This window comes from Scophthalmus maximus, chromosome 8 (assembly GCF_022379125.1).
Source record: "Scophthalmus maximus strain ysfricsl-2021 chromosome 8, ASM2237912v1, whole genome shotgun sequence".
In the NCBI taxonomy this organism is placed as follows: Eukaryota; Metazoa; Chordata; class Actinopteri; order Pleuronectiformes; family Scophthalmidae; genus Scophthalmus; species Scophthalmus maximus.
In genome coordinates this window covers 956,706-977,500 of record NC_061522.1, presented here as the reverse complement: position 1 = coordinate 977,500, position 20,795 = coordinate 956,706, and the positions used below count along the sequence as shown (strand labels likewise).

General features: G+C 47.6%; 3 protein-coding genes across 5 annotated transcripts in view; 1 reads left to right on the top strand and 2 right to left on the bottom strand.

Annotated features, from left to right (window-relative positions):
• LOC118312095 (UTP--glucose-1-phosphate uridylyltransferase) overlaps positions 1-3,321 on the top strand; it is an 11,073-nt gene extending 7,752 nt beyond the window's left edge. For both annotated transcript variants that reach the window (XM_035636395.2, XM_035636393.2), the window contains exons 6-10: positions 1-16; positions 98-295; positions 1,068-1,310; positions 2,638-2,742; positions 3,012-3,321. The exon at positions 1-16 is cut by the window's left edge and continues 282 nt beyond it. In XM_035636395.2, the coding sequence (XP_035492288.2) occupies positions 1-16; positions 98-295; positions 1,068-1,310; positions 2,638-2,742; positions 3,012-3,119 (670 nt within the window). In that variant the 3' untranslated portion in view covers positions 3,120-3,321. The remainder of the gene's footprint in view (positions 17-97; positions 296-1,067; positions 1,311-2,637; positions 2,743-3,011) is intronic.
• A 206-nt stretch (positions 3,322-3,527) lies between these two features.
• Positions 3,528-14,459, bottom strand: vps54 (VPS54 subunit of GARP complex). Of its 2 annotated transcripts, XM_035636390.2 has the most exons (24): positions 14,303-14,459; positions 12,674-12,851; positions 12,354-12,595; positions 11,952-12,036; positions 11,475-11,509; positions 11,218-11,349; positions 10,602-10,987; positions 10,135-10,261; positions 9,346-9,375; positions 8,625-8,732; positions 8,468-8,523; positions 7,782-7,878; positions 7,360-7,670; positions 7,122-7,251; positions 6,857-7,038; positions 6,667-6,779; positions 6,526-6,589; positions 6,327-6,432; positions 6,051-6,138; positions 5,709-5,830; positions 5,545-5,625; positions 5,180-5,287; positions 5,001-5,095; positions 3,528-4,910 (listed from the first exon to the last, which is right to left on the bottom strand). In XM_035636390.2, exons 2-24 carry the CDS (start codon positions 12,819-12,821, stop codon positions 4,805-4,807), a joined length of 2,952 nt encoding a protein of 983 aa, XP_035492283.1. In that variant the 5' UTR covers positions 12,822-12,851; positions 14,303-14,459; the 3' UTR covers positions 3,528-4,804. The 2 variants fall into 2 exon arrangements, with proteins under 2 accessions (XP_035492283.1, XP_035492284.1); XM_035636391.2 differs by lacking the exon at positions 9,346-9,375.
• Positions 14,460-14,681: 222 nt separating this feature from the next.
• LOC118312096 (E3 ubiquitin-protein ligase pellino homolog 1-like) lies at positions 14,682-20,773 on the bottom strand. The gene is made up of 7 exons (XM_035636396.2): positions 20,237-20,773; positions 17,351-17,418; positions 17,128-17,257; positions 16,724-16,825; positions 16,438-16,638; positions 16,165-16,353; positions 14,682-16,093 (listed from the first exon to the last, which is right to left on the bottom strand). The coding sequence occupies exons 1-7, from the start codon at positions 20,360-20,362 to the stop codon at positions 15,512-15,514; spliced, it is 1,398 nt and encodes a 465-aa protein (XP_035492289.2). The 5' UTR covers positions 20,363-20,773; the 3' UTR covers positions 14,682-15,511.
• Between the last annotated feature and the right edge of the window lie 22 nt (positions 20,774-20,795).

Genomic DNA, 20,795 nt, shown 5'->3' with positions numbered 1-20,795 from the left:
CCGGGCCGACGTCAAGGTCAGCGGCGGCGGGCAGGACGCAGGTGTTTGTCTCCCGCTCGCTCGCCGCCTCTGAGCACTTCCTGTTTCCTGTGTGCAGGGCGGGACCCTGATCCAGTACGAGGATCACCTGCGGCTGCTGGAGATCGCTCAGGTGCCGAAGGCTCACGTGGACGAGTTCAAGTCCGTCACCAAGTTCAAGATCTTCAACACCAACAACCTGTGGATCTCGCTGCTCGCCGTCCGGCGCCTGCAGCAGCAGAACCAGCTGGACCTGGAGATCATCGTCAACCCCAAGGTGGCGCCGCACACTCGATCGATACACCTCCTCCGACCACCTCACCTCAGATCAGTCGCTCCGTCGCCGTGTTGAAACGTGTCCACGGCCGATCGGAACGTTTATGATTCATAGTTTCCAAAGATGAATTATTGATCAGTGGTTATTTACTCTCTGATTTTCTGTGAATCATAGAAGAGAAGAGAAGAGACTATGTTAGAACAGAAGTGTCCCTTTGTTTTTAATAATCAGCATCTTTGATTGATCTATAAATATAAATATTCAAACGGAATAAATGGATTTCATCCTCTGGGGACAAGTTTCTTTTATCTACAACGTCAATTAATACTCATTTTCTTTCTAAACTAAATCAACATCAATATTTTTAACTTCATACATCTTTAAATATTAAGTTGCTGGTTCTGGGTGATAAAATTTTTTAAATAATTCTGTTAAAATATTTATATTAAGAAGATGTGAAGTCTAAAATGAATCACAAACTGATCTGATCATCGATTCAATATTTTCTTTTCCTACATCGTAATTAATCGAGTGAGTTTGTTAAAACATTTGACGTCGTGTTGGAAAAATAATTGGTGAATTTTGTTTTCAGATTATTTTTTCTATTGACTAAATTATCAATAAGTCATTAAAAAAATAATCGTTTGTTGCAGGTGACTCTTTACATGAGTTTAAATCTGATTAAATTCTTGAATTCAGACAAATTTTTTAAAAACTGAACGCTGCCATTTCCTGCTCTGAACCCGAACCCTGAACCTCTCTCTCCCCCCAGACGCTGGACGGCGGTCTGAACGTGTTCCAGCTGGAGACGGCCGTGGGCGCCGCCATCAAGAGCTTCAACAACGCGATGGGCGTGAACGTCCCGCGCAGCCGCTTCCTGCCGGTGAAGACGTCGTCCGACCTGCTGCTCGTCATGTCCAACCTGTACAGCCTGGACGCCGGCTCGCTCACCATGAGCAAGAGGCGCGAGTTCCCCAGCACGCCGCACGTCAAGCTGGGCAGCTCCTTCACCAAGGTCAGGGGTCAGGGGTCGTCGTGACGTCGCAGCGGTTTGTTTCCTGACGACGACGCGTCGGTTTTCGTTACTTCAGGAAAGAAACGTTTATCTCGTTATTTTGGGGAAAAGCTAAAAGAAGCCATCGTCACGAGGAAAGACATTTAACTGGAACTATAATAATATTAATGATATTTTTTATTTATGTGGAGGAAACTTTTTTTTCTTGATCTCATGAAAAATATTTCCATAATCGAGGATTTAAATATCGCGATGATGTCACTCTGTGCCGTTCATGACATTCCAAGTTCTCACCGTTTCCATGGTAACAAATTTAATTCTGTCGGATCAGATTTTCACTTAACGAAAAATATATTATTTCATTATTTAAGCATTTGAGTCAATTTCACCTTTAACTTTGTTTATTGTTTCATTTTTGAAAATTATTGTTTGAGTCCGAGTCAGTTCATCTACGATAAATATCACAGTGTATCACAGATCAGTGTTTATTATTTTTATCTTCACGTGAAAAAACAAACCTGCAGAGTTTGTCTGTGATGTGGAAAACTTTATTAAAGACGCAGGCGGAATACTAATATGAAACTTTATCAAAGACGCAGGCGGAGTACTAATATGAAACTTTATTAAAGACGCAGGCGGAGTACTGATATGAAACTTTATTAAAGACGCAGGCGGAGTTCTGATATGAAACTTTATCAAAGACGCAGGCGGAGTTCTGATATGAAACTTTATCAAAGACGCAGGCGGAGTTCTGATATGAAACTTTATCAAAGACTCAGGCGGAGTACTGATATGAAACTTTATCAAAGACGCAGGCGGAGTACTGATATGAAACTTTATCAAAGACGCAGGCGGAGTACTGATATGAAACTTTATCAAAGACGCAGGCGGAGTACTGATATGAAACTTTATTAAAGACGCAGGCGGAGTACTGATATGAAACTTTATTAAAGACGCAGGCGGAGTACTGATATGAAACTTTATCAAAGACGCAGGCGGAGTTCTGATATGAAACTTTATCAAAGACGCAGGCTGAGTTCTGATATGAAACTTTATCAAAGACGCAGGCTGAGTTCTGATATGAAACTTTATCAAAGACGCAGGCGGAGTTCTGATATGAAACTTTATCAAAGACGCAGGCGGAGTTCTGATATGAAACTTTATCAAAGACGCAGGCGGAGTTCTGATATGAAACTTTATCAAAGACGCAGGCGGAGTTCTGATATGAAACTTTATCAAAGACGCAGGCGGAGTTCTGATATGAAACTTTATCAAAGACGCAGGCGGAGTTCCGCTTCAACGACGTTCTCGTCTCTCGGTTCCGCAGGTTCAGGAGTTTCTGTCCAGGTTTGAGAACATCCCCGACATGTTGGAGCTCGACCACCTCACCGTGTCCGGAGACGTGACCTTCGGCAAGAACGTGTCACTGAAGGTGAGGAGCCGACCTCTGACCTCTGACCTCGTTGAGATTCGGAGTCTGAAACAAGTTGGGGTTTTTTTGCACCACAAGTTTAATAAATTTGGGTAAATTGACCTTTTAAGATAAAAACAAATTAATATAATAATATAATTTTTTAGGCGACAAAGTCAAATATTTTTGTTTCCAGTTTGTAAAATGTGACGATTTGTGACTTTTACAGTCGGAGCATAAAATTATTGCTCTGACTGTTAAATTAAATCAAAATTTTTATCGTCCCCCAGGGAACCGTCATCATCATCGCCAATCACGGCGACCGGATCGATATTCCCGCCGGAGCGATGCTGGAGAACAAGATCGTCTCAGGAAACCTGCGGATCCTCGACCACTGAGGCATTCTGGGAAAAAAAAGAAAAAAAAGCCATTGCACCTTGAAGAGATTATTTTCATTCTTCTGTTCGGAGACTAACGACTAAGAAAACTGTTGCACATTTGTTTGTGTCCATTTCAATGTGAGGTCAGCCCCAAAGGGTCAAAGGTCAAAAACTCATGCGAGTTCTGAGTGCTGTCAATAAAGACAGAAGAAAAAACAAAGCTGCGTCGTGTGATTTCATCAGAGAGACGCTGGTTTGTCTTCTGCCGTCTACGTCGGCCCTCTGGTGACAAACACGGGGAAAATTATGAATCCATGCCCACGACTGACACACATCCCAGGTATGGCACCAGAGGGCCTCCGTACACGCCAGATCATCTGCTTTACATAAACTCAGGACGAACAAACTGGAGAAACAACACGTGGCTCCATCATCCGCTTTTTATTCAAGACATTTTGGATTCTCAGACGAGCAGCTCGACACACGCACACGTTCACACACGCTCACACACAGTGGTATGGTAGGCACACTGTACTGTACTGTACTGTACTGTACTGTAGTGACACAGACGTGTCGTCTCTGACTCGAGGCACTTCTGAAGTCGACAGTGACGGAGTCTGAAGCTGCGGCCTCGTCACCTCATCACTGCTCCCAATGTGTGTATATATATATATATTTGATATATATATATATATATAACGGCTGGACTCTGTCAGGTCTGTTCCTGACGTACGGAAGCCAAAGAGCGACCGCAGCTTGTCACCGCCCTCTGGATAAATAAAGATGTTTTCACAAATTCATGATGAACTTAAAGTAAATAAAAGTTTAGCGCCGTAGAAGAAGAAGAAGCCGACGAGGCCGCAGCTCCTCAACGTTTGGTTGAAATCTGATTATTGATACTATTATTTTCTCGCCGTCGATCAGAGAAACTCTGTTTAACCACATTCAAAAACAGGATCCAGTGGATATAAATGTGTTTTCATGATCTGAGTGAATTTGATCCTTTTTTTTATAAAAGTGACCAGAGGCAGAAACCGCCTGCGAGATCACGAACCGTTTGAATTTATTTTTGATTTCATAAATAGTTTTGATGGTCTCGAAAAGCTCATGCAGATGAAATCAACAGCAGTTTGAGTCGACAGCAGATTCATGCTTCACGTTCTTCTACATTTATACAAAATTAAAAAGTAAAAAGAAAACTTCACCTCCGTCTGAGTCGTCACCTGACGACCGATAGTTTGAGGAGAAAGAAAAAAAAAGATTTGAAGAGTTAAAGTGTTTTACTTTGGTAACGACAGGAAGCAGCTGAGAGTTTCTTCACAGTCTGGATCTCGTTGGTGAGACTCCTGCTTCAAGAAGTCCGGAGTAGAAAAGTGACAGAATCCAGTTTTCAGCTGCCGAGCGACGTCAGACGTTTCCCACACGGATCAGCTCCAACATGGCCGCCGTCGGAGACGGAGTGTCTGTTGCCGCCGCAGAGTTGCGTGTCTCCAAGACGACAGAAAAATAAATTAATCTCTGTACGAAAAACCGCTTCATGATGTACTGCTGTTGTGTTGAATTGCACAGTGAGAAGAGGCAGCCGTCGTGAAGGAGGAGCTGCTTCTTCTTGGTCCCTGCAGAACCTCCTCCCTCCTCTGCTGCCGTCGGCCCCGTCACCTGGTCGGGTCGGCGCTGGACGTCTGGACTCGTCCGTCCTCCCGTCACCTCTTCTGCTCCCAGATCTCGGCCATGTTGAGGTCGAGCCGCTCGAGGCTCCTCAGCACCAGGACGTTCTCCGAGTAGAAGGCGACGTCCACCACCACCAACCTGCGGCGCCGCGACGACAGTCACAGCTCAGACACGACAGACACAACACGGAACATGCTTGTGTGTGTGTGTGTGTGTGGTAACACTCACCCGTGTTGTGGTCCTCCGTCATTAACGACCCCGAGTCGGGCGAGCTGCCTCTTCAGGTGCAGTTTAAAACTGGCGTTGATCCTCAGAAACAACATCTGCACAGGAAACATCAGGACGACGTCACAAACTGACGACTCACAGGAAACCTGATTTAAACAAATGATGTCGCGTCGCGTCACCTGAGTCTGTTCTTCAGGCAGAAGTTCAGAAATGGCTTCGTGCATCTTCGCCATCTGTTTGCAGACGTTCCTGAAGCAGGCGGACGGCATCGGAGCTTTGACTTCATACTGAGGAAACATCATCGTCATCATCATCAAGTAAAACACAAGTGATCCTGCGGCAAAACTCATGCATGTAACACGACACAAAATTTTGCTTTGTGTGAACGCAGCATTTGACTTTTCTTCTTCTTCTTCTTCTTTAAAGCCGCGGTGAGTAACCAACTGAGCGACAGGCGAGGGACACTGTATGGTGTGGTTCTGAATATTACACACTGTAGCTGGAAGTCCTCGTCGTACAACAGGTCAGAGTTCAGATCTTTTACCTTTGACAGAACCTTCTCAAACAGACTGTCCATGATGGCCACCAGCTTGGCGGAGATCTCTGCGATGTGATCGTTGTAGTCCTTAAAAAAACAAACCCATTATTACGGAACGTCATCGTCGGCCACATGAAGCCGCTCGGTGCCGTCCGTCTGCACGTCGTTACCTTGGTGATGTGGTCGAAGTGTCTGAGCACGCTGAACTGTTTGGGCTGTAGTTTGGTCTCAAAGTGAGATCTGATGATGGGAATGTAGTGAACCACCAGCTGCAGGCAGCGGGAAGCTAATGCTACACACACACACACACACACACACACACACACACACACACACACACACACACACACACACACACACACACACACACACACACACACACACACACACACACACACACACACACACACACACACACACATACACACACACACACACACACACACACAGAGAAAGGTCAGCTGGGTGTCAGGCTCTGACTCGTCTCGTGACTCGCCGCTGACATTACATACCGAGGTTTTTCGTGGTGATGGTCTTGAGGCCGACGAGCTGCAGCGCTCCGGCTCCCAGGACCAGCTGACAGCTCCGAGAGTTGAAGTGCTGCCGAAAATAAAAGAGAAGAAGAAGAAGAAGAAGAAGAAGAAGAAGAAGAAGAAGTGTTAGGAAACATGACCAGAGACGAGTGAACGTCCGGAGCAGTCTTTTATTATTGTGTGTGTGTGTGTGTGTGTGTGTGTGCGCTATAATGTTTGTGTGAAACAAAGTCTGACTGGGACTTGAACCCGAACCTTGAGGAAGTCGGACAGACGTGTCAGCATGTCAGTGGCGATGGACGGGATGTCGTTGACACACTGACAGTATTCCAGAAACATCCGGATCAGCAGCAGAACCGTCCTGAGGGAAAAAAGAGGAAGACGACTCTCAGCTCAACTTTATCAATATTATTCTGACTCATAAACTTCCAGGTGTTTATTAAAAAAAACCTACCCCACGACGGCGTACTTTTGCCCATTGACGAGCAGAAACTCTGCAGGTTTCCTGTCGTCCGGACCTGCAGGAGGAAAAACACGTCACAGAATCTGTACGAGCATCACAGATGGAGACTGGACCTGGAGGGGGAGGAGTTACCTGGGGTTTTGCGCTCTGGTAGTGATATTCTGCCGTCGGCGATGGAGTTGACGAGCTCCTGGAACTCCGCGGGAACCTCCGCCTGCTTCCAGCGCTCGTTGTCCAGCAGGAGGCTGCGGAGGGACAAGACGTCAGTGTCAGGACGCACACACAACAAATCACACGCCGCCGCGTCCCAGCCGCAGCTCACCTGAGTTTGGTCTTGCGTTCGTCGTGGAAGCGGTGGACGAAGCGGTTGGCCTGGCTCTGCAGCGTCCCCCTCAGGGAGACGCTGCGCCGGCCGCACAGCTCCTCCGTGTCCCGGACAAAACCTTCCACCGCCAGAGAGAGACACACGAACTCCGCCGAGCTCAGACGCTCCAGTGAGCCGTCCTGTCGGAGACAGACACAGTCAGTGGGCGTTGAAAGAGAAAGAATGAAGAAGAGAAAAGACGGTTGCGGCGTGTGCGTCGTACCTTGTCTCTGGCCGTGAGGACTTTGACACAGCGGTCGTGGCTGACGTCGGAGGCGGCGTGCAGCAGCTCCTGGATGTTGTTGATCACGCGGTTCATCTCCAGCTCAGACGGCATCACGCTCTCACCGGACCTGAACACAAACAAGCAAGATAATAAACACGTTTTCACTAGATCAGGTTTCTTTTTTTAATCTAATTATTCTTGTTTTTAGAAGCTGAGTAACTGAGTGAGAACGTACATGAGGCTCTGCTCCCCCGAGCTCCAGTCACCGCCGCCTGCCTCCGTCCGGCCCTGCTGGGACCTGGAGCTCTGATCCTGGACCGCCGCCTGCTGCTGAGCCTCGTTCAGAGCATCGCTGATGAACAGACCCTCGTGGGTCAGGTAGGCGAGCTCCGCCTCCCCCTGCTGCAGTGACGGGCCCCGGGAGGACGCCTCTTCCGGACCCTGGGAGGCGCCTGAACGCACCACCGCCTCCTCCTCCAGCTGCCGGTTCTTCTGGTTTGAGTCCAGAACTTCCTGAATGACGTTTCTGATGATGCTCAGAGTAGCCTGACAGACAGACAGACAGACAGACAGACAGTTTCATCATTACGTCGTCATCATCATCGTCATCATCATCACCGACTCTTTGACAGGAAGCTCCGAGTCGAAGACACTCACCTGGATTCTCTGCAGGAAGAGAAGGAAACTGTCAAAGACGTTTTCCAGCAGCTCAAACCACTGAGGGAACGTCATCAGACGCATCTGGTCCGCTAGCCTTGACACACACACACACACACACGCACGCACACGTACGTTAAAAAAACATCAGGATATATAAATACTCGAAGACTAAATGTTATAACTCTTTCTTTTAAAAAAAGTCAATCCTGTTGAAAACGTCCACACTGAAAAGTTTTACTTTGAAAAACTTGTTGCTGTGGTTACGCCTGTCGTCAGAGTATTCTAGCCTCTGAATCAGAGACGATGCAGACGCCCCACGTTCTACTTCCTGATTGGTTCTTAGCAAAGCATCGCTAACACTTCCTGTCAGTAACATTTCCATCTCGTCGTCGTCACCATCGCTGTTCCTCCGTCAGAGGAGTTTCTGTCACTAAGCATCCGGCAAAGACAATCTACTTCCTGTTTACACCGCCGTCATGTGACGTGAGATTTCAATAAAACGTATCAGTGTGGACAGAGCCTTTGTGGCTCACGTCATAAAAATGATTCAAGCTTTAAAAATATTAAGTTATTTAAGTATTATATGGCTTCATATCTCTAATATTTCATATTATAGCAGCTTGAAAATGTTTGAAATGTCCACTTGCAACAGAAACTCATCATTTCAACAGGTTTCTACTCACTTAGTGACGACTTCAGTGTCAATGTCTTCTATGTGCAAAACACTTTCTGCTACACACTGAAACACAAACACACACACACGTGACCACGACGCTCAGGTTTCATCTCATCACGTGTGATAATCACATGACGTGTAATGATAACGTGACGGTGACGGACCTGAGAGACGATCGCCTTCGCACAGAAAATCATCTCATCGCTGTAAATGTCCAGGAAGTCGAGTTTCCTCTGTCGCAGCAGACCAAACACCAGAGACTCCAGACGCTCCTGAAGCGCGCACACACACATACATGCAAACACACACACACACATACATACATGCACACACACGCAGACACACACGCACGCACGCACGCACGCACGCACGCACGCACGCACGCACACACACACACACACACACACACACACACACACACACACACACACACACACACACACACACACACACACACACACACACACACACACACACACACACACACACACACACACACACACACACACACACGTAGAGAGAGAGAGACACACACACACACACACACACACACACACACACACACACAGAAATAAACAAAAACCAAATCAGGTCTGATTCATCACAGAAGCCTCAGGATCAATTACAGATATTATTGATTTGTTTTTTTAAATAGTATTATTTTTAAACAGTCACATGCAGCTTTTAGCCTGAAGCCACACACACACACACTAAAGCAGTTAACCCCACCCGGCTGGAACTACAACCACATTAAAAACAAACACTCATAAGAATTATCTTCCGACGACGTTTGATCCACCGGACACGATTCCATCAGTTTGATTGATCAGTGATTTTAATGTGCATCAGTGTGTGTGTGTGTGTGTGTGTGTGTGTGTGTGTCACCTGTCGGGAGGCAGCGTTTGGTGTGTGAACCTGTGATTGGAACAATAATCTGTTAAACACATAACAGCTGAACTCAACACGATCATCCTGAAACCTTTTGATTTTTTTTCTTTTTTTGCTCCTGTTTGGGTGAAATTAATTTTATTCATGATTATGAAAAACTTTCATTCCTTTAAGAAGAAATGTATTCCCCTCAGCAGTTTCAAATATTCCAATATTTACATTTATATATTTTAGTGACGACGCAGGAAAATAATTTAGCTTTTTTTTTATTTTATACATTTGTCGTTAACTAATTTCTTATTCTGAAACAAAAATCTGTCATATAAAAAATAGGGCTTTTTCTTTTTTTAACTGATTAGGTTTTAGAAATGTAGATAGCTTGTCCTCAAAATAGAATTTTGTGTCATAACAGAACAAGATGAGTCTCAATCAAAAACAGAAATTCTATGATAATATTAATTGCACTGAAGACAAAAATAATTAAAAAGAAACAGTCGGAGTTGAAACTGCTGTGAGCCGATGTCAGGTGACGCTGAACATAAACACGAACATGTGAGTCAACGTCGTCGTCGCCTTCATCTCTCCTCACTCTGATGGTTCAGACGTATCATTACATTTAAGAATCAGCTCGAGATGCAAGATTTAGAATATTCCCACTGTGGATTAGTAGAAGTGACTTCACGAGGTATGTGTGTGTGTGTGTGTGTGTGTGTGTGTGTGTGTGTGTGTTTGTGTGTGTGTTTGTGTGTGTGTGACGGACAGTGTGTAGTAGTAGTAGTCCCGAACCTTCTCTAAGACGTGCGGCTCGTCCCTCAGGCTGCGGCTCAGGTCGCTGCGGGCGAACATGCTGAAGTCCTCCACCATCATCTTGTCGATCAGCTTCTCCAGCTCACACAGCTGAGAGCCCAGATGTCTGAGGGGACAGAAACACACCGTCAGGTCCCGTGACGACGTAGTGACGGACGTGAGTCAGAGTCTCTCATTATCTCCACATTCTCTTGAGATTTTGTGCGACGCCAAAGAATTTAGCTTTTTTGTCGGTTTTGGTGGAATCAATTTTTTTTCCAACATTTGTCACGAATAAATTTCTTATTCTGAACCATAAATCTGAATTTTATTTTTTTTTTTAAATGGGGCTTTTGTTTTTTACTAACTTTAATTTTAGATTTTTCATTTAATTTTGTCCTGAACAAAAACTGTACTGCAGCCAGACACCAGGGGGCGACCAGGATGATTTACACATGCGCACACACCTGAAGCTGTGGATCCCCTGCAGCTCCTGCTGAAGCACCTCCTTGGTGGTGGCAATGAGCTCCAGCGCTCCGACGAACTCAGAGGTGGAGAGCAGCAGCTGCACGGTCGGCTGCGTCTGGTGCACAGCCGCCATCAGCTTCAGCTTGTTGTGTAGCCTCACGCAGTTGCTGCGGGTGAGGGCGGTGCGCAGCGCCCGCAGGGGCCCCTGGCACATGACACGGTCCATGGCGGCGGTGCGGCCGCGCAACACGGCGACGGCCCGCTGCGTCTCCTGCAGCTGGTCCTGCAGCTCATGCTGCGACGACATGGCGTGGAAGAAGGCGTCGGAGCGCAGGGAGATCTGCCTCGCGATGCTCACCTCCACCACGTCCAGGTAGTGACTCAGCTGGACACAACAACAACATCATCATGGGATGTTATTCAATCATATATATATCGGCCCATTTATATATACAGTATATACATATATGAGATCAAAAAATGTATTGTCACTGATTCATAAGATGTCATTATCATCGTAAAGATCTAAGAAATAAATAATCATTTGTTATGGACAAACTATGTAACAACACCATTTTTAGATACCATCTCTCTCATCCCCCCCCCCACCACCACCTTCTCCTGCAGCAGTTTGGACGAGGCCACGTCTCGGCTGCTCTTCCCTCCGGCGCTGGTGAAGTGGGACCAGGGCAGGACGGCGCTGAAGGTGCCCGGGTTGTCCAGAGCGAAGTCTGGCCTCAGGAAGATCTGAACATTCAGAAGATAGAGATGAACGACCGTGAGACACCGGGAACGTTCCCTCTCCAGTTTTCCACTTGAGTTGAAGAAGAGAACGAGATGTAGAGAGAGAGAAAACTAAGTGGATCTGGTACCTTCGGGACTTGTTCCAGTTCAGCTCTTGACTTTTCTGGAGGAAACGGTAAAAGTTCTGGATCAGTGAGATGTCATTATTTATCTGACTAGTTAGATACAGCTCAGATTATTTGATTAATTCTGAATCACAAATTTATTTTTTATATATCAAACATGTTTTCAATGAAATCAATGAAACAGTTTGGAGTTGTGATGTTTCTTTTTGTATCACTGAGACGGTTATCGATAACCAAATTTATGATGAAATGTGTTTGTACGGCAGGAGAACAGACACTGAGCCGACACACGACCGCTCTTGGAAAATGTCCACAGCGCGATGTTCCAACCCTACAGCGTGTGAGTGTACAGACATAAATCGATAAAAATCAAATATGACAGGACTCTCTTCAGATCTTTAAATCTGTATTTGATTGAGTATGTGTGTGTGTCACTTCAGAAGATGTGTTGGTGGACTGAGGAGAGTTAGTAACTGATACCATGGTTGGTTGTGACACTGGACACAGCCTCCACGTCGTCCTTGTTCGGACAGATCGTTTTGCAGCGTTCGTGGATTTTTTCCCTCTGAAAATGAAAATCGTGAAAAAAAGACAAAAAGACGGAGGAGCTGTGATTAGAATTAGAGGACGATGATGATGATGATAGGCAGAAAAGGGCTCTGGCCTGAGGGTGGCGCTGCTGCTCCTAAGTCTCTTAACTTATGGTTTTATTGACTTTGAGATGTTGCTGTGAAACCATGAAAAGTGTCAAAACTGTGGAGCGACAGGATTCCCAAAATTTAAGTCAAAAAGTAGTGGGATATTCTCTGAGATTATTAATTGGAATCAAAACTAAAACTGAGGTCATAAACACGGTCACATGAGTCATCATCATCCTGTTACCTGAGCCGTCTCCTGCAGGTACGGCCCGAACTGCTCCCGCGTGATGACGGGCAGGTAGAAGGACGGCATCACCTCCGTCTCGGCGAAGTCCAGGCCCCACGTCTTGGTGAAGAAGTCCGACTCGCGCTTGGCGAGCCGGGGGTCGTTCAGCGCGGCGGGCAGGTTTACCTTGGAGCTGTACACCGTCCACCGGTCGTGCTCCGCAACCACCGATGGGCCGTCGCACAGGCCCCGCCCCTCACCTATCGGTCAGAGATGTTCAAAATTAGTTTTTCTACATAATTGTTGCAATAAAGGCCTCTAGAATGAACGTTTCTCACCAGTGGGCTCCTTGGGGCAGACGTCAGGCAGGGAGCGGACGGGCCGGCGCCGGGCCGGCGAGGGATCTCGCCTATCCTTGCGATAAATCCCATCTCGGCCTCCGCCACCGGGACGAGGCACTGGGGACGAGCTGTGGCCGGAGGCCATGGCATCGGGACTCGCCTCCTGGGAGGCTAGCTGCACATAAAACACACACACACACACACACACACACACACACACTATGTTAGATACTAAAGGGAATGGTACGTTTCAGCACACTGGTGCTACAGAGGTTGATAGTTTTCTCTCCCGGTTCCTTCTGTTGTTTTAAACTTGCTCAGTGACCAGTTCAGGTAGTTTCACTTCAGCTGCTGCAGCTGCAGATCCAACCAGAACTGAGAGGAGCTGGTTTCTGTTTGTTTTGTTCAGTGAGCGTTTAATAAGCCTGAAGCTGAGATGTGGAGGTGTGAGCCCCCTCCGCTGTCCTCTGCCGGTAACCCCGTCCCTGTGATGACGGGATCAGAGGAAACGTCTCTGCAGCCTCTCGGTTTCTACCAACAACAACAAAAACGCAATGCTACTTCTGCTTTCACATAAATCAACCCTCAGATCCGGCCTGGCTGCTCGTCACCTGCCACCTACACTGAGTTGTGTCTTAGCCCGGGAGGTAAAAGTAGAAATAATTGACTAGATTTATATTTATGAGACACAGATTACAGTAAGGACGGTGAAGAGTGAAGCAGCCACAGAACGAAGAGACAGTCTTGACTTTTCATCCCGAGCAAAGGTCGATCCCTAAATCACTGAAGCCTACATTTCCCACAATGCAACTCAAGTTTATTATGAGTTTTTCTAATATAAACGTCTCCTCTGACAAAAAAGACAAATCGTATGTTACTAAAGTCTACAGCAGGAAGGTAAAGACGTTTGAAACTTCTCAAAACCTTCTGAAGGAAATTCATATCATATACATGATACATATACTGTATATATACATATATGGATGTTTTATCCAGTTTCAGTTTCTGAACTGAAACTGGATAAAACCTGAATATCAGGTCTGTTGAAGGAGACTGGCGAGTTGTTTTAAACCACAACTCTTAAATGTTACTTCTCGATTTTTAAATGGATATTAAAATATGAGAGTTCTCGTGTTCTCCCTCTGCAGCTTTGCAAGAGCTGACATGTCACATCCCAGCTGAAGCTGCTGTCAGGACGGGCAGCTGAGACAGCAGCTAGCTAGCTAGCTAGCTAGCTAGCTAGCTATAGCCTAGCTGCGGTGCATTCGGACTAGCCTGTAGTGGGTTGAGCATTAAAACCCAAGGCGGGACGGTGACGACAACAATACACCACAACCACAACACAAGAAGACGCGCACAAACATGATACATGATATATATATATATATTTTTTTTTTTCTTTTTTAGTATCGGTGACGGGCACAGAACAACCGCGGCCTGTGTCCAAAGCTAATGCTAAAGCTAATGTTGTCATGGAGTCCAGCGGGGTTACACGTAGACCGGCTAATGCTAGCAGGCTAGCCGGACTAGCTAGCCAACTAGCTAGCTGACAGGCAAGGGGGGGAAACGCGGACGGCGGGACAGGGCGGTTGAGTGACCGCGGGGCTCCGGCCGCTCCCTCCGTACCTGTCGTGTGAAGCGCGGCCGCCGGTGTGTCGCCTCTTCACCATCACAGGAACACCGGAGGAGACGAGCGGCAGCAGCGGACTACAAACCGGTACACCGACCGTGGGGGCGGGGACTGTGGGGGTTGGTCTTCGGCGGTGGTGCTGGTGGTGTCTCCTCGGTGGCAAAACTCGCTGTTGCTGCCACCTGCCGACCACAGGGAGTGGTGCACCCTCTGTGTTGTTTTACGTATTCAGACGATCGCCTCTACTTAGCGCCACCATATAATCATAACTTTTTTATCAATCAAGTTTCAGGTCGTGTGTCCACTGTGCAGATGAGATTTGCATGACTTCAACTTCTGACATCTCATATGACATCATTCACAGTCATTCATGTCTCTAGTGAAATTTTTTTTATTTAAAAAATCACACATTCATCCAGATGTATCAAGTCACATGACGGCAGAGTCAGAAGTTTCCCAGACGTGTTTGAATCAAGGCCATTAAATTACAATTATTCTTCAAAGAAGCAAAGAAACGGGTTATGTAGGAAAGGTCTTGTGATTCCAGACCTCAGACTGTCAATAAAGATGAACAACATGAAGCCAGATCATCATCATGATGATCGCCCCCTGGTGTCTGGCTGCAGTATTAGGTCATAAGCCCCGCCCCTTCCATGTCACGTGAGGTCGTTCTTATCACTGATTATTGTTCAGGTGTTCATAATTCTGATCACTTTGCTTCTCATTAGTTATTTGATGATATAAAAAAGGGGCTGAGACATCATGATGGACAGCTGACACTGACTCAGGATTGGTCCAGAGCGTGTGTGTGTGTGTGTGTGTGTGTGTGTGTGTGTGTGTGTGTGTGTGTGTGTGTGTGTGGGCGGGGCCTCGATACCATGGCTCCACCTCACGATCACTGCGTCAGAGACTCTGACTCCATGTGACGTCACTATATGTTTGTACAATGGGAGGACGTGGAGACGCGTCGTCCATCTTTACATGGCCGCTGTTAAATTCTGCACTCATTTACAGAAAGAGACTAACTGACGAGGTAACAGAATAAATAAAACATGTTATCACAGTTGAGGAAGTCAAAACTGTCGCAATCATATATAGGCTTTTTTTAAATCCGAAATGTGTCAAAAATTAAGTTAAATACATTTTATATTCAGAATTAAATTAACAAAGCTCATTGTTCTGACTGGGCTCTAGAGGTCTGGGCTCTAGTCCAACGGGCTCTGGAAGATGAGCCTGACGCAGCCGACGTCTCCACCCAGCGGCCGGACGCAGAAGGGGCAGGCGGCGTGGAGGGCGTGCGTGCCGTGCGGCAGCAGGATCTGACTCCAGTACGCCGCCGTCTTCTCCGAGCAGACGTGGCCGCAGGGCACAAAGGCGTGGGTGGGCGGCGCCGCGTCCACACAGAAGCCCGCCTCGCAGCCCAGCCACAGCGGCACGTAGGGGCCTCGCGCCCGGCACATGGGGCACTCCCTCTCCCGACTGTCTCCCGCCTCCACCTCAGGGTGGCGGCGCCCGCCCCAGCCGTGGTATCCGTGCACGTGGCCGCACTGCAGGTACGCCCAAGGCTGCTTCTCTTCTGGCACGTCCTGGCGGCGAAGGCTGGGGAAGGCCAGCGTGCTGAGGCCCACGGGGCACTGCGGCCGCCCGGCGTTCAGCTCACGCCGCAGGGCCTCCAGGTGTTTGATGGTGGGAGTGCGCGCCAGGCCCTCCGCCGTCCGCCAAAGGAGGGTGGCGCCGCACAGATCGATGAGCGAACCATCCACCAGCTCGTTGGACTCGGAGGACACCTGGACAACAGGAACCGTCAGACCTCGTCCACACCGACATTAAGAGTCCTGTGTATGTGGCGCTCGCTCACCGTCTTGCCGCTCTGCTGAGCCGATCTCGTCTCCCGCAGCGTGAACACGTTGCCGCACACCGAGATCTCCCTCCACAGGCCGGGTCTGGGGTCCCGACTGAAGCCGTGGCACGGGTGCATCACCAGTACACCGTTGGTGGTCAGTGCGTCCATCTGTCCGTCCCGCGTCCTCCACTTGGCCGCCCTCTCCTGTGAAGATGGGCAAAAATGTATGTTTCCTCAAATGTAAAGACCAATTCCTGTGTAGTTACGCAGAAGTGACATGGGACGCACCCCGAGGAAGATGTTCCTGGAGGAGTCGAAGCCAGCGGCGTGGATCCGCACAGAGTGCGGCGGCGTCCTGTGGCAGACGATGCGGCAGGCGAAGCGGGAGATCGTGCTCTGAACCGCCGGACCGTCGTCGTGGCCCCGACCCCCCGGCGTCGCCATGTCGGTCACCACGAAGTCGATGGGATTCTCCGTAGAACGTCCGATCTGTGATCGCAGACGAGCAGAGGTCGAGCAGGGGTCACGTGTCTCTGAATCTGTCTCAGGAAGAGGATACGGGACGGATACAGACCTGGAACATGTCGGTGTTGCTGTCGAGGTCGTACTCCACCACCACCGTCTGGGCCCGGGACAGAGTGTACGATATGCTGTGCTGCTCCCTGTCGCTGACGGCCTGGAAACACAAGGGAGAGGATATATATACATTTATATATATATAAATATATATATACACACATTTATATATCCTCATTACGCTCATGTCACCCCGGGCTCAGGAGCATCGGCCCCCAAACTATTCTGTTGTTCTTGTTTTGACTGAGACGCCCCCTAGTGGCAGGAAGTTACGTCCTGTGTAGAAAACTAAGAATAATCGGGGTGGGTTGAAATAATGAAAACAGCTTGTTTTGTTCTATGGATGATGGATGATGGACAGATGATGGATGATGGACAGGTGACAGATGGATGATGTCTCACCTTGGCGGCCTGCGGTGTGCAGGACGTGTGGACGGTACTTGGTTTCACACCGTTGGCTTTGTTCCTGCGACACAGAGCGAAGCGACTCTTCCTCCGGCCCTTGTCGCCGCCAGGCAGCGAGACGTTACATCTGCGAGTCACAGGGGGCGAGTCATCATCATCATCATCATCATCATCATCATGGTGGAATCACTATCTGTCAGTGAAACGTCACGGGGCTCACCCGAGCACGAGCAGCTCGCCATATTTGACCGGTCTTTTGGTCGAGGCAGGAGAGGTGGAGATGATCTCCTGTCCGAGTGAAAACATGTGTGCAGGCGTCAGAGGAGGACGAGGAGGGTGAATAGGGTGAGGAAGGGTGAGGAAGGGTGAGGAGGGTGAGGAGGGTGAGGATGGTGAGGAGGTTGAGGAAGGTGAGGAGGGTGAGGAGGGTGAGGAGGGTGAGGATGGTGAGGAGGTTGAGGAGGGTTAGGAGGGTGAGGAGGGTGAGGAGGGTGAGGAGGTTGAGGAGGGTGAGAAGGGTGAGGAAGGGTGAGGAAGGGTGAGGATTGTGAGGAGGGTGAGGAGGGTGAGGAGGGTGAGGAGGTTGAGGAGGGTGAGGAGGTTGAGGAGGTTGAGGACGGTGAGGAAGGTGAGGAGGGCGAGGAGGGCGAGGAGGGTGAGGAGGTTGAGGAGGGCGAGGAGGGTGAGGAGGGCGAGGAGGGCGAGGAGGGTGAGGAGGTTGAGGAGGTTGAGGAGGGCGAGGAGGGTGAGGAGGGTGAGGAGGATGAGGAGGATGAGGAGGATGAGGAGGGTGAGGAGGGTGAGGAGGGTGAGGAGGGTGAGGAGGTTGAGGAGGACGAGGAAGGTGAGGAAGGTGAGGAGGGTGAGGAGGGTGAGGAGGGTGAGGAGGTTGAGGAGGACGAGGAAGGTGAGGAAGGTGAGGAGGGCGAGGAGGGCGAGGCTTTTCCCCCACTGTCGCCCTCAGAGCGTCTCCATCACCTCAGGTTCACGTCACCTGCAGAAACAAGTTCCACAACTTTACCTACTCACAAGTAGAATAATCATTTAAAAAACAAACTCTCCTGGCGTCCACACAGAAGGTCAGAGGCCTCAACACAACATCACCCAGCAGCAGCAGACCTCTGGGCCTGATGTGTTCATCCTCAGCTCGACACGCGACGTCAACACAAATGTGCGACTGGTTATTATGTCGAGTTTGACTTTACAGCTTTAACAAAACCAAACAAAGTTCAGGGGGGAAATAAAGGTCCCAGCAGCTCCAGACCAGTCTCGTCATCAGAGAACCTTCTGGTCTTTCACATCCTGCTTCCTCACAAACCCGTGCACCTGTTATGGACCTTATCTTATGTTAAGCGTTTCCCCCAATAGAAGCTGTTTATAAGGAACAAGACTCAACGTGACTAAATGTAAGATACAGGTAAAGGATTTCGGGTAATATCTTTTTTTGCGACGAAACATATCTGAGAGAAAGTTGGTGATCATCGATCGCTGCTTCAGCACATGAAGCGTTTCAGAAGGTCCCGTGCTGCCAGTTTGTTTTCAGAGCTCCACAACAAAGGCAGTGAAACGGACAGAGAACCATTCAGACTCCAGAGGATGACTTCACTCCTCAGAGACAACCGTCGCCATTGTGCTTCTCCTTCGTCTCGTGACGGGAGACGTGACGTGGACACGCCCCCTCCCCTGTGTCCTACTGTCTGTCTGATGGATCCGGACAAAGGGGCGGAGCCAGGGATGTTTGATCTCTTTCTTTAACACCGTGAGACAGACAGGTTTTTTTTTAACATGTCCACTGATTTCACAGACAGCCCACCAATCACAGAGCAGCTCGCTGAGAGAGAGAGGACATCTGAAGTGTTGAGGTGGCGTGTCAGTCTCCAGGTCACGTCTCGCAGTGGACGACAGCAGACACATCGTTCGCGTCTTGAGCCTTGAGGGGGCTCTTGTGTTGAGCTCGCTCCGGGGTCGGAGGTCAACGTCAGCGCGAGGAGAAAAGGGACAGTTGGACCCCCAACCCCCAAATTTCAAGTTTGACACGGGGAACAAAAGCAGCGTCTGCGGGGGACAGATGCTCTGGTGCTGGGACGGGGCCTGCTGATCAGTTTTTGCGTGACCAGAACAAAAGAGGCCAGCTGGGTCTTCACAGACACAGGCAGCACCTGGCCCATCAACCACACACACACACACACACACACACACACACACACACACACACACACACACCACAACAACTGCAGTGTGATTGGGTAGTTACTGTACATTTGGTACAACTTAAAAATCCGGATTTGAAGGAAACAAGGAGAAAGTGACATTATAGAGTACAGGAGTATTTTCTTTGGGGGGGAGGGTACTATACTACAGTCTGTATATATACTCCAGTCAAAGTATACGTAGGCTCTTGGGTATATATGTCAAATTCTACTAAAATGGTTAAAATCTTTAAATTCACAATTGAGCATCGCACACATTTATTGCAAAGAGCCTTTGATTAACGGACATATCCGTATCGGCGCTTATGTTTTTACCGATATGAAATCTTCCATCATACAGAAAAGAAAATGCAAAACATTTTTGGCCTTTTTATTTTTTAACATTTTAGGTAAAATAAATTCTGCTTACTTTCTTGATTCAGGTTCTACACATTTCTTAGCGTTTTTTTTCTTCTTTTTATTCATAGTTATAGTCATAAAAGTTTGATAACGACATCTTAGGAATCATTGACTGATGAAAAAATAATTTTATGTGATGAATTGTTATAATAAATCGGGTACTCCCTTATATCAATATGGATTATCGATGAGGCTCTCAAAATGACTTCAACTGTAACAATAACACCATGAGAAATATAATAACGACAAAATAATAAAGAATTAGCTAAAAGCTGCCAACGGTCACAGACAAGAGTGACATGAGTATTTGTGGGATTATTATTTTTCTAATAATCTTAAAATGAAAGGAAAAAGGTTTTTGTCTTAAAAACTTCTAACTGTCTAAATACTAGACTGAAACAGTATATATAAATAAAGATCAGTTAATTACGTTAATAACACAAAACTTATTTATCACATTTTAACGTTAATTTAAACAACACACAAAAACAACTTACCGAAGATACTTGACTACCTAAAAGCAGTTTCACGTCCCGAATGTCTCCGAGTCGGTGGCCGAAGATGTTACCGGCTCCTAAGCAGAAGATATATTCACTCTTCCAGAGTTTGCTGGTAGTTTTCATGAGTTTTCATCGGTAGAAGAGTAAAATTGAATGAAAACTCAGTGAGGTTCGGTTTCTTCCGTCTCCGCCACTGACGACGATTTACAGGCGTTCCCCAGCCCGCGGCTTCTGATTGGCTCATCGTCATGTCCCTACGCCTCATGCCGAAATGTAACCAATCAGATGCAAGGGAGGGGGCGGGTCTTTCAAAAAGCCAGACTCATGGGACTTTTCAAAATAAAACAAGGACATGAATTAGGTGACAGATGATTATTGCCAGTTAGTAAAAACACATTCAGAAGGTTGTGACGATGTTGCCTCATCACAACCTTTATATAATAATATAAATAATAATATGATGATATATTTATATATATATTTATCTTTTTATATGGTCTATGATCACAACAAACATGTGCTATTTGCACAACTGTCCGGCCACACTGTTCCCACT

Excerpts from the sequence above, each read along its gene's own strand:
- vps54 (XM_035636390.2), bottom strand. The coding sequence starts at position 12,821 with ATGGCCTCCGGCCACAGCTCGTCCCCAGTGCCTCGTCCCGGTGGCGGA. Across the intron at positions 6,780-6,856 it reads GAACGCAAGACCAAACTCAG|CCTCCTGCTGGACAACGAGC; the intron begins GTGAGCTGCGGC and ends GTCCCTCCGCAG. Across the intron at positions 6,139-6,326 it reads GTCTGTCCGACTTCCTCAAG|CACTTCAACTCTCGGAGCTG; the intron begins GTTCGGGTTCAA and ends TATTTTCGGCAG.
- LOC118312096 (XM_035636396.2), bottom strand. The coding sequence starts at position 20,362 with ATGAAAACTACCAGCAAACTCTGGAAGAGTGAATATATCTTCTGCTTA. Across the intron at positions 16,826-17,127 it reads GCACACCGCAGGCCGCCAAG|GCCGTCAGCGACAGGGAGCA; the intron begins GTGAGACATCAT and ends TTGTGTTTCCAG. Across the intron at positions 16,094-16,164 it reads CTCAGCAGAGCGGCAAGACG|GTGTCCTCCGAGTCCAACGA; the intron begins GTGAGCGAGCGC and ends CCTGTTGTCCAG.